At 35.0% G+C, this 12,880-nt stretch overlaps 1 protein-coding gene across 5 annotated transcripts in view; it reads left to right on the top strand.

The window, feature by feature from the left end:
• The first annotated feature begins 1,323 nt into the window (after positions 1-1,323).
• LMNB1 (lamin B1) overlaps positions 1,324-12,880 on the top strand; it is a 77,672-nt gene continuing 66,115 nt past the window's right edge. For 2 of the 5 annotated variants that reach the window (XR_007953282.1, XR_007953283.1), the window contains exon 1: positions 1,324-2,364. Coding sequence is in view for 3 of the 5 variants with exons in the window: in XM_051994588.1 (XP_051850548.1) it covers positions 2,018-2,364 (347 nt within the window). In the remaining 2 variants the exon portion in view is untranslated. The remainder of the gene's footprint in view (positions 2,365-12,880) is intronic. The other 3 variants (XM_051994581.1, XM_051994588.1, XM_051994573.1) reach the window with 3 other exon arrangements.

Genomic DNA, 12,880 nt, shown 5'->3' with positions numbered 1-12,880 from the left:
TTTTGATCCTAACATTCAACAAACACAAAAAATTCCACATAGAAAGGACAAAAAGAAGAAATCTTTGAACTTCTATAATTCGTTTTTTAAAATGTATATTAAATGGAATCAGAAAGCAACAGGATTGCTACTGTGGTCCCTGTTGAACTTTTTCTTCAATGTATTTTAAATGCTTGAGGCTCTTTTTTTTTTTTTTTTTGTATCTTTATCTCTGTGTACTAACTGACAGTATTTACAAAAATACTGTGTTGTCAAGCAAAATAAACCACATTAAAAAATATCATTTTGCATGTCTAGCCTATCACTTTCCCCCCAATATTTCATTATCGGTTTTCTAAATTTATTATCAGTGATTGAATTTATGATATTTTGAAGGTTTTGAAAGTTTTATTTTATTATTAGTCATTGAATTTATGACCTATTGAAGGTTTTTTAAGTTTTATTTTTCTTTGTTACTGCGGTCATCATGTACACTTTCTTTTAGATCTATTCATTTCACTTTGAATCAGTTTATAAAAGATTGTATATATTTAGATATCACATAAATGTGTATAATTGTGGTAGGTACATGTCAGTTGAATGAGACATTTTAATAATATTTATTTTTCAAGTTATAAAAAGAAAGTGATGATGAAATAAACCCATTTAGATTAGCCAAAAGAAATACAACCAATAATTTTTTTTCCATACCACAGCACCCATACTATTTGTGTCTAGAACACACTTTTTTGTTGGAGATTAATGTCACATTCGATTTAGTGGTCTAGTTTTTCCTGTCTTGTAACCTTTATGTAGTAGTAACACATTTAAGTTGGAAGTAATAGGGATGGGGACAGGCTTTAAAAATAGCCTTCGTTCTCGAAGAGGACCATGTCATAACATGTAAGTAAAATGGATCTAAGTGAAGGAGGGCTGTGGAAGGTCACCTGTCTTTCTTTGCTCTCCAGAGTCATCTGGGTCCAATAGCTGGATTTAAATCAGAACATACTTACTAAAGAATGGGGACACTGTCTTCGACAGGGCACTACAGTTTACTGGGGCCAAACCGCAAAGCATATGAATGAGGGCCAGAGTGAGACTGGAGTCCAACAGGCACCCCTTTCTCTAATTCTATCTTTTTGGTTTCCCTTACTCCTATGGCTTAGACTAACTGAAAATCCTGGAACTGCAGCTGGGGGTCGTATTTTGAATTTAGTTGCTTGGCACCAGGTGATTGAAGAGCCAGTTCTGTTTCGAGCTAGTATTGGCTCTTTCAATGTCACGCGGAGCTTTGGCACGCCACGGAGGGGATTCTGAACCAATAAAAAGGTCTTCTTCCCCTTCTCTTCCCTGCCCCCCTTGCATCCCATATCTTCAGTCTTTTCTGGTGGCGCCCCCCCTTTTCCTCCTGTATCTTACTTCCCCAGGTTCATTTTGCCTGAGGGGGCACAAAGTATAGCGGATCTGAGGCGGAGGAGGCGGCGGTGAGTGCTGGAGAATTCTTAAATCAGCCTTTAATAACATCTTTCTTTTTTCTTTATTTGTTGTTCCAGGTTTTTAAGAAACATTTAAATCACTAATTATATGTAAACAAGTCTCTTCCTTTCTCCACCCTTGTGGTTTTTGTTTTTGTTTTTTAAACTAGTCCTTTGTAACATTTTTCCTTTCACTCTTCCCTAGCTGCTTTGCTTTGACGCCTGAGGCTTGCATGTGCACTATTGAGTGTTTTTATGTTTAGTTTTTGCAAACTGACTTGATGTCTGAACCTTGGCTTTAGTGGTCTGGCGTTTTTGTTGTAGCTGCTCGCGTTCAACGATAGGCTTCGATTGCATGCTTATTAGTTTCTCCCGCTCCTCTCTCCTCCCCCCATTCCCCTGTCTCTCTGCTCCCACTCATTCGTAGCTTCCTCCTCCTCTTTCTTTAGCTTTACGCTCTTCTACCCGGTCTTACTGCCGCAGGGCTAGACAGCCAGTACACTACGCTTCTCTACTCTAGCAAAGCTGTTCACTGCAGATTAAACCATCTCGCATTGTGGGTAATGGCGACTACCACTCCAATGGTGCAGAGAACTGGAGGCCGGGCCAGTGGGCCTTCAACCCCGCTCAGCCCGACTCGGTTGTCTCGCTTGCGGGAGAAGGAGGAACTGCGAGAGCTTAACGACCGGTTGGCGGTATATATAGACAAAGTGCGGAGCCTAGAACTCGAGAAAAGCGTGCTGCAGCTGCAGGTGACTGAGCACGACCGCGAGCTCACTGGACTCAAGACGCTCTATGAGACCGAGCTCGCGGATGCCCGCCGGGCTTTGGACGACACGGCCTGCGAGAGAGCCAAGTTGCAGATCGAACTGGGCAAGTTTAAGGCAGAACATGATCAGCTGCTGCTTAAGTAAGTGTTCTCTCTGCACGCTGGGGGAAGAATATATAGATCTGGGCTTGGGGCCTGAAGCTAAAGATGGATCTAGGCAGTTGTATTAAATGTTTTTCTACATGTGGGTATCTGAAGCGATTGGAGATTGTATTTACAATCTGGGGATGAAAAGGAGGTGGGTAATAAATAGGCAATCGATATCTCTCTTCCTTTCGGTATTCCCTTGGAGTGGGTGGGTCTTCTGACAGATTTATGCTTGAAGAGATAGGAGAGAAGAACAGGTCTTTTGGATGTGTTCTCTAACTGCAAACCTTTGTGAACTTGATCTTCTCTTTGGGGGTGTTAAAAGAAGGAATCTGCGTTATAGCTAGACGTGATGATTTGGGGTGTGAGAAGTTAATTGGAATGTAACCGAGTTAAAGGAAAGGCTGACCCATATAAATTTGAGGGATGAAAGAAAAACAATTCTCTTGGAAGACTGGAGTTGGGGTTGGGTTCTGAAGAAAAGGGAGCAGAAATGATGATAGCTAAATGTGATAATTGTTCAGTCTTAAGCTTTTGGGTACATTGGGATTCATGCTTTTCAGGCGTGGAAAGAAATTAAAACTTTAGGGTCATTTCATTCACTTTCTTTCATGCAGGAGCTGGTGCCTACGTAGGACATTTTTTATATTTAGAGTGAGTCTTCATCTTTTTAAATACAGATAGAGCAGAATAGATAGGTTTATAACTTAATTCCTAGTCCAGTGGTTTTGCTAGCAAGATAGGAACTCTGGTGCTGCGCAATAGATATGAGTGCCATTTCTAGTTTAAAATCAATGAAGCTAAAAAAAAATAAAAATAAAAATAAAATCAATGAAGCTGTTCACAGTATTGCTAGTTGAGGTAGGCATGGGAAAAAGTCTAAATGGGGACAAGAAATTATTCTAGTCCTCAAGGGCAGACGGTAGAGCAGGGTGGCATTGGACTTTACCGAGTTATTCGTTTCCTTTGCTTTTCCTGGTAGGTGGAATGATGAGAATCCCCTAATTAGTTTGTGTATAGGTTCAAAAAAAAGGGCTCTCTGCTTTTATTCAACGCAATCATAGCATTTCCTGGATATAATTAAGCATGTATCTCTGGTGTGTAGCAGATTTCTTCCTGTTAAATAAATGTATCAATATGTTTCTATCCAGTTCAGCATTTCTGCTTTCCTTGATTTGTTGAACCCACTCTACTGTGGGCTTGAAGCTTCATTGTTTATTGTATGTTTAGTCAAAACACGTTGAAAATGGAAACTCAAAGAATACTTTTCACCGGAAACAATTAACTAGCATCTGTGAGCATATAATGCCTAACACATCACATTAATAAAGATAGTAATCTGTCTTCTACACCTAATTCAAGCCCAAATATTAAAGCCAGAATGATTGAAAATTACCATCAACACATCAGCAGTTAATGGTAGACGAGTCTTTGCTTTTGCTTTAAAAAAAGGTGGGGGGGAGAGGGAGGACAAGAATGTTAAAATGTACTATGTACAGTAGATGAGCAATCACCATATAAACTTCTGTTTAATATTTTAATTAATGATTTAACCATGGTTTTCAAAGAAGCAATACTGTTCTAGGTTTCTACACTTCTATTTGTATTTAATGGTGCCTGAAATATATATGGTGACAGGGCAATGATGAAGTATTATAGTCTTTTCTTTTTAAAGAAAGAAATTAACTATCATTAACAGATGTTTTAATACCAACTAAATGTGCAATATTATGCTAGGTAAGATTTGTTTCATCACTTCAGAGCTCTGACAAAAAGTGATGAGGTAGTATAATGAAGTACTGGACTTGAAATCTGATAAATCTATTTGAAAACTTCTTCAGATATATTAAACTGTTTGTTCCTGAGCAAGTCACTTAAGATTTTAGCCTCTGTTCACCAGTTAAATGGTAATAATAATAAATACATTACTTTAATGTATTTAATAATTAATACAATATTATGAGGGTCAAATGAAGTAGTATTTGAAAAACACTTTATATCTTAGTTCCTAGTTCTAGTAAACTTCACAGTATTCGTTTCCATTTCTAATTAAAATCCTCGCAAGACTAGGTTTGGTGGCTTTTTTTTGAAGAACAGTTGGAAGCTGAACTTGAGAGGGACAAGGAAGGAAAGAAAAATTTGAAGATGAGTTATTGTTAGTATTCTTTTAGTTTGCTCTTTTTTTTTAAAGAAATGTTCATTTTTAAATTTGTGTTTTATGTTTTTTAACCAACAAATACAATGAGATTTTGTAGTCTCTATATCTCATTTAATAGCGAAGTGGTAAAGATATGATTTGTTTTTTAATAGTGATTGTGAAAGTCTGCCTGTTGTTTAATACTTTCCCTTGATTTGTATTTAAGTGATTCTCATAAAGATTTTGTATAAATGAGAGAATAGTCATAAAGCTTAATTGTTACTAATTTTCTCTTGGTCACCTTTTTTATTTTTGGAGAGAGTCCATAAGGTATTAATATTGTCCAAGATTTTTTTTTCATGCCTTTAATATCTTCCCCGAATCTATGAATTTGAAACCAGAAAGTTCTGGGTTTGATTCCTACCTCAGAGGCTTATCAGGTTTGGAACTCTGGGCAATTATATTGCCTTCAGCACTTGTCCCCCAAATCTACTGTGTAAATACACACACACACACACACACACACACACACACACACACACACGCTTCATTCACTGCCTACTTTCCCTCTCTTTAGTCTCTTTAATGCCATTTCTATTTCCTTTATTTCATGGGTACTATTTTTTAGGGTCTAGCTAAGATGGCTTCATTATCATTGATAGAGAAAATTTTTTTTTAATTTCCAGTCTTTATAATTTTCCCTTGTTTTTAGTTCTCCTTTTATTTTATTCCTTGAATGCTCTTGACATTTGTAAATGACTTTAAAAATAGGATTTACTAAACTGTTTAGTAGTCTCTTTTTGCAGCACAATGTCTCCCATCTATTCATCATGATTAGGATTTCTTAAAAATGTAACAAGAGAAATACCTGGTCATTAATAACTATCAGATGAAGCATAGAATAAGGAGGTATGTTTGCCAAAAATATTTGTCACTCTGATGGAGATCCAGCACATTGTCTGGATTATAAAGGGATAACTAGTGAATAATAGAACTTTTTGGAAGCTCCTATTTTCAGATTTCCTTTTAATAACCATATGAAGTCCCAGAACTTGCAGAACCTCTTGCAAGAAGCCAAACAAGTTTAACCTATTCATCTGCACAGGGAAGAACAAGTGGATGAAGAATGTCTGTCCTAATTTGAACATTGTATAGATAGCTTATCTAGCAAGATGTGGATATGAGTGTGTCTGTATTGTATATCTCTGGGACAGACTTAACAGGATAATAAACTGGGAGGAGGGGAGGGGAATGGGCTGGATTGCTTTTGGAAAATTGTACTTTTTTTGACTTCAAGTCCATCTTTCCAGTGCTAATGTTGTATCAGAGTTGCTATATGACAGGGAGACATGGAATATCACTTGCTATAAAGAACTAAAAACTAAGTTTAGGCAAAAAGCAGTGACAGGCACATAATAGGTAGGCTTTGGTTGCAACATATAGCCAATGAGGAATCAATTATCAAAGAAGTACAGGAGTGATTTATATCATCAAGAAATTATATGATGGGAAGAGATGATGGACTAGTTTTGTGGCAAGATCAGGAAATGACAGGTGGACAATCAGATTGCTCTCCTAGACAATCTCTCAGTCTTGGGAGAAATCAAGGAAGGATTTCCAGTGATCCATTTTCAGTAGGTCATAGATAGGTGTCCCCAAGATAGGAGGGCATAAAATGATTATATATCAGGGGTCCTCAAACTTTTTAAATAGGGGACCAGTTCACTGTCCCTCAAACTGTTGGAGAGCAGGACTACAGTAAAAACAAAAACTTTGTTTTGTGGGCCTTTAGATAAAGAAACTTCATAGCCCTGGGTGAGGGGGATAAACGTCCTCAGCTGTTGCATCTGGCCCGTGGGCTGTAGTTTGAGGACTCCTGAATCATTGGAAGCAATTTATAATTCAGTGAAATCACAGATCCATTTGTGTAAATTTTGTTTTTATATTACCTCTATTTTCCAATATTATTTCATCCACTCCTTCTAGAGGGCCCTTACTTATAATGAAGAATAAGAGAGATTAAAAAATTAAGCTAAAATATTTAACTCAGCAGCCAAGTTCAAATTCAAATTATGTGTAGTATTTCATACCCAAGTCTTCCACCTCTGCAAAAAAAAAAAAAAAAAAGGCAAATGCATATCTCTTCTTCAGGGTCAAGCTTGGTCATTATAATTTCATAACCTCTGCTCTCCATTGTTGTTTTGTTCTTTCGTGAATATTGTTTTTCTGCTTTTGCTTAACTTAGATCAGTTTGTGTTTACTCTATCACAGTTTTTCTATGCTTCTTTGTATTCATATCCATTATTTCTTTGTTATGTTTGTTTTTCAGTTATATTCAACCCTTTGTAATCCAATGGGCCATACTACCCATGGCATTTTCTTGGTAGAGACATTGCTTTTCCATTTACTTGGTCAGTGTATTAAGACTTGCTCAGGGTGACACAGCTAGTAAAGTGTCTAAGACCACATTTGAACTTAATTTTTCTTGATTCTCAGCCCAAGACTTTAACCACTAATCCACTTAAGTGACTTGTCCACAATCACTAGTAAGTGTTTGAGGCTGAATTTGAAGTCTTCCAGACTCCAAGCACAGTGTTATATCCATTGAACCATCTAGCAGTCATTTTTTAATCATTCAATACTATTTCATTGCATTTGTGTCTGTTTTATTTAGCCATTCCCCAATATATGTGCATCTATTGTGTTTCCAAGTTTTTTGCTACTATAAAAGATGCTGCTGTAAATATTCTGATACATATAAAATCTTTTAATTAATACATTAAGGTTTTTTATTGTAGCTTTTTATTTTTATTTACAAGATATATGCATGGGTAATTTTTCAGTATTGACCCTTGTAAAACCTGTTCCAATTTTTCCCCTTCTTCCTCCCCCCCCCCCCACGTTCCCCTCCAGATGGCAGGTAGATCAATACATGTTAAAGTATATGTAAAATACAATATATGTATATATATCCATACAATTATTTTGCTGCACAAAAAGAATCGGACTTTGAAATAATACAAAATTAATCTGAGAAGGAAATCAAAAATGCAAGCAGACAAAAACAGAGGAATTGGAAATGTTATGCAGTGGTTCACACTAATTTCCCAGAGTTCTTTCGCTGGATGTAGCTGGTTCTCTTCATTATTGAACAAATGGAACTGATTTGGTTCATCTTATTGTTGAAGAGAACCACATCCATCAGAGTTGATCATCATGTTGTTATTGTTGTTGTTGAAGTATATAATGATCTCCTGGTCCTGCTCTTTCTCATTTCACTCAGCATCAGTTCATGTAAGTCTCTCCAGGTCTTTCTGAAATCATCGTGCTGGATGATTTTTTACTGAACAATAATATTCCATAATATTCATATACCACAATTTATTCAGCCATTCTCCAACTGATGGGCATTCACTCAGTTTCCAGTTTCTGGCCACTACAAAGAGATCTGCCACAAACATTCGTGCATATACAGGTCCCTTTCCCTTCTTTAAGATTTCTTTGGGATATAAGCCCAGTAGAAACACTGCTGGATCAAAGGGTATGCACAGTTTGATAACTTTTTGAGCATAGTTCCAAATTGCTCTCCAGAATGACTGGATGTATTCACAATTCCACCAGTAATGTATCAGTGTCCCAGTTTTCCCACATCCCCTCCAACATTCAGCATTATCTTTTCCTATCATCCTAGCCAATCTGACAGGTGTGTAATGGTATCTCAGAATTTTCTTAATTTGCATTTCTCTTATTAATAATGACCTGGAGCATCTTTTCATATGGCTAGAAATAGTTTCAATTTCTTCATCTGAAAATTGTTCATATTCTTTGACCATTTATCAATTGGAGAATGGCTTGATTTCTTATAAATTAGAATCAATTCTCTATGTATTTTGGAAATGAGGCTTTTATCAGAACCTTTGACTAAAAATATTTTCCCAGTTTATTCTTCCCTTCTAATCTTGTCTGCATTAGTTTTGTTTGTACAAAAGCTTTTTAATTTGATATAATCAAAATTTTCTATTTTATGATCAGTAATGATCTCTAATTCTTCTTTGGTCACAAATTCCTTCTTCCTCCATAGGTCTGAGAGGTAAACTATCCTATGTTCTTCTAATTTATTTATAATCTCATTATTTATGCCTAGATCATGAACCCCATTTTGACCTTATTTTGGTGTACGGTGTTAAGTGTGGGTCAGTGCCTAGTTTCTGCTATACTAATTTCCAATTTTCCCAGCAGTTTTTTGTCAAACAGTGAATTCTTATCCCAAAAGCTGGGGTCTTTGGGTTTGTCAAACACTAGATTATTAAAGTTTTAAATTATTTTGTCCTGTGAACCTAACCTATTCCACTGATCAACTAGTCTATTTCTTAGCCAATACCAAATGGTTTTAGTGACTGCTGTTTTATAATATAGTTTTAGATCTGGTACACCTAGGCCACCTTCATTTGATTTTTTTTTTCCCATTAGTTCCCTTGAAAGTCTTGATCTTTTATTCTTTCAGATGAATTTTGTTGTTATTTTTTCTAGGTAATTAAGTTTTAACATTACATTTGAAGGGTTTATAACTAGAAAACAATGTTGAGAATTAAAAATTACAAATTTAACATTTTTTATTATCTCTACTAACCATAATAGAGGAGATGTGGAGACCTTTGGTACTTTCAGTATTCTTAGAACAGCTTCCATGTTAGTGGTGCCATAGAATCAGCAAGAAAACTATATGTCAAATTTAAGTATAGTCTTTTCATATTAAGTAGATGTCTGTAGTTATATTTCATTTTTGATTTAGAAGTTTTTATAAGAGCTTATGTTGTATTATGCTAACCATGACTATTAAAAGTTTATTCAAACAAGAAAATCCACTTTAAAAATGTTAGATAACGATTTATTTTGGTAGTATGAAATTGAAATCACATAGAAAAACAATATAATTAATTTTAAAAAAGTTTCTCGAGTTAACTAGGCAACCTTTTAGAGCTTAATTATGTGGATTTTCAGGATCCTTTTTAGCTTGTATATTTTCAACTCTAAGCCAACTTCTTTTTTATTTTTCTTGATGAATCTAGTTTATTTGATGCATCAGAAATGCTTTGTGTGTAGGAGATTTCATGAAAAGGATAATACAAATTGTTAATCTTGAACAATTATAATGTGTTTCTGGTCTTGAATCATAAGAGGAAAGACAGTTTTACCTTTTGAAGAATATTGCTTAGAAAAACTATTGTGTGTTTGTATCTTGATTCAAGCTTAGCTATTGGTAGGAGCTCTTTCTATCCCATGCAAATTAATTAATTATTTCTCTTAAACTTTAAAGAGAAAAAAGTCAAAGAAATTTTAAAAAAGATTAAAAGGATTATTAGGCTTCAGTAATTTAATATTTTCAGATTTATCTTTATTGCTGAAAATGGAAGGTAAGATCATAGACTCATAGATTTCAAATTAGAAGGGAATGTAGAGATTATTTGTACTAAATATTTTTTAGATTAGGATGCTGGCCTTGAGATATTAAACGATTTGCTCATGTTTTTTTGTTTCAGTCATGTCCAACTCTTTGTGATTCTAGTTCCAGATGCTAGATAGAACACTTAGCCATTTTCTTCTGCAACTCATTTTATAGATGAAAAACTGAGGCAAATGGTATTAAGTGAGATGCCCAGGGTCACACAGCTAGTGTCTGAAACCAGATTTGAACTTGGAAAGAGTTTTTCAGATTTCTGACCTAGCCCTCTATCCATTGTGCACTTATACCCTTGCCCAAGATTACCTGTGTAATAGTTGGGAGAACTGTGATTCCAACACAGGTCCTCAAAATCTAGAACCAGCATGCTTTCTTTCTACTACATTAAAGATTGCATATAAAAATATCTGGTAAAAGAAGTCAGTCTTCTCCTTTGGGATAGCAGTGGATTTTCATCTGACTTTTCCATCTACAGTCTTCATTTAAGGATGAAACTCAGATTAGTCACCTTTTCAATTTCTGCTCAGCTGTATTCCTTTGGACATTTCCATGATTCCGGGATTTCTTCATCGGCCCCTGGGGTTTCTCCCTCCTTTGGCCTGGGGAACAGAGACCTCTTTTCCCAGAGGAGTCAGTCATCTCTTTATTTCCCATTCAGCTCTATATCTCTGGATTTATCCATCATGTCCTGGTGCTAGGTATTCTATCCTACCCCTTTTTTTTGTACTTCCTTTGTATATTTTCCTCCTCTATTAGATTATAAACTAATCAGAGGCATTGTATGTCTTTTGTCTTTTTTGTATCTTCAGTGCTTAACACTTTGCCTACAGGAATGTTTTTGATTGACTTTGCTTTTGTTTTTGTTTTAAGTGAAAACCAAAGAAATGATGGGTTTAAGTCTTTTATCCTTTGTGCCTTTTGTAATGGAGTAGATGATTTATGTAGCTATGAGATATGTTTATATTAGACTGACTTTGTGCTTAGTTTCTGTGTGATATCAGAGTAATCAGTCTATTTATCTATTGAAAGGAATAGGCATTAAAAAATCTCTTGGATGGTTAATTTGTGGCATGTTGGTAGGGTTCACATAGTGAAAAATTATATGCAAATATTTGATGCTTAGTGTAGTGCAGGGATGGGGCTGTACAAGGCCCACAAAATTATTTACTAAGGCAAGCATAGGCATTGATTGATGTGCTGAAAGCTAGGTAAAACAACCTTCCTTCTGTCCTACAAGTTGATAATTTTGTATAGTCCCTGAATGATGTTATAAATATTCAAATGGTCATTTGGCAGAGAAAAGGTTCTCCATTCCTGACTAGATGGACAAAAATAGGAAAAGTTGGGCATAAGTTAATTGTAATCAAGTGACAGTTTTTTTCTTTTAAGATAGAATTATAACATTAATGAACTTAGAGAAACATAATTTGAATTTTTTTCTCTTCTTGTGAATCTGACTAATGTCAGGAGCTATTTCCTTATACAAAGAATAATAAAAGAGGATTGTATTTCAAACTGTAATAGATATGTAAAGCTTTTTTTTTCTTAAAATTTTGGCAAAATATGATTGATGTGGAAATGTTTAACCTGTATCAGTTTGTTTCCTATTTTGAAGGGGTGAGGAAGGAGGAAGAAAAAAAGGAAAACAAAATTTCATAAAAAAATAAATGTTGAAAATTATCTTTGCATGTAATTGGAAAAAAATAAAATAATACTAATGGAGAGGGTGGAAATTCTTTATTCCAACAAGTATAGTCAAGCAAAACAAATCTCTATATATGAGGATATATATCTTCTGCACTTCTAACCCATCATCTCATTATCATTCTTCTGTACTTGTTACTGGTCATTGCAATACTTATAGTTAAGTATTACACAGCAGTTTTTCTTTAAGGTGTTTTCAGTAATTTTTTTCAGTTATTTCTCTTTGTGATCTCATTTGGAGTTTCCTTGGCAAATATAACTGGAGTGGTTTGCTATTTCCTTTTCTAGCTTATTTGATAAGAGTGTTTTGCCATTTCCTTGTCCAGTTCATTTGGGGAATGTGGAATCTGAGGCAAACAAGATTAAGTGATTAAGTCACCCAAGTAAGAAGTGTTTGAGGCTACATTTGAACTCGGGAAGATGAGTCTTTCTGAGTCTGGGCCTAACACTCTATCCATAGGGCCTCTTGCTTCTCCTCACTTTCTATAAGTTCATATAAATGCTCCCAGGTTTTTCTGAATCATCCTTTTTGTCATCTCTTATTGGTTCAATAATATTTTATCATGTTTAAATGCCATATTTGTTCAGCCATTCCTTAATTGATACCTTCTCTGTTTATAAGTGGTTGTTTTTTTGTGTTGATTTTTTTACAATGACAAAAAAATACTATAAATATGTTTATGCTGATAGATCTAGTCTTCTTTGAACTCTTTGGATGACTTCCCTTAGAAGATAGCTTACACCCAGTGAAAGAACTCTAGGAGATGACTAAGAACCATTATATTGAATTCCCAATCCCTATATTTTTGCTCGCCTGCATTTTTAATTTCCTTCACAGGCTAATTGTACAATATTTCAGAGCCCAATTCTTTTTGTACAGCAAAATAACGATTTGGACATGTATACTTATTTTGTATTTAATTTATACTTTAATATATTTAACATGTATTGATCATCCTGCCATCTAGGGGAGGGGGTGGGGGGAAAGAGGGGAAAAATTGGAACAAAAGGTTTGGCAATTGTCAATGCTGTAAAATTACCCATGCATATAACTTGTAAATAACAAGCTATTAAATTTTTTTTTAAAAGATAGCTTAATGATTTTGTTCAAAATAATTAATACATAATTCTATTTTAAACTCTACCTGTGCAGTTGAACATGATTATATATTAAATAGTAAACCTACTACCACATGTTGCCTTTCCTC

The sequence above is a fragment of the Antechinus flavipes genome, chromosome 1 (genome assembly GCF_016432865.1).
Source record: "Antechinus flavipes isolate AdamAnt ecotype Samford, QLD, Australia chromosome 1, AdamAnt_v2, whole genome shotgun sequence".
Taxonomy (NCBI): Eukaryota; Metazoa; Chordata; class Mammalia; order Dasyuromorphia; family Dasyuridae; genus Antechinus; species Antechinus flavipes.
Note: the sequence above shows the minus strand (reverse complement) of the source record. Positions and strands in the feature narration are given on the sequence as shown.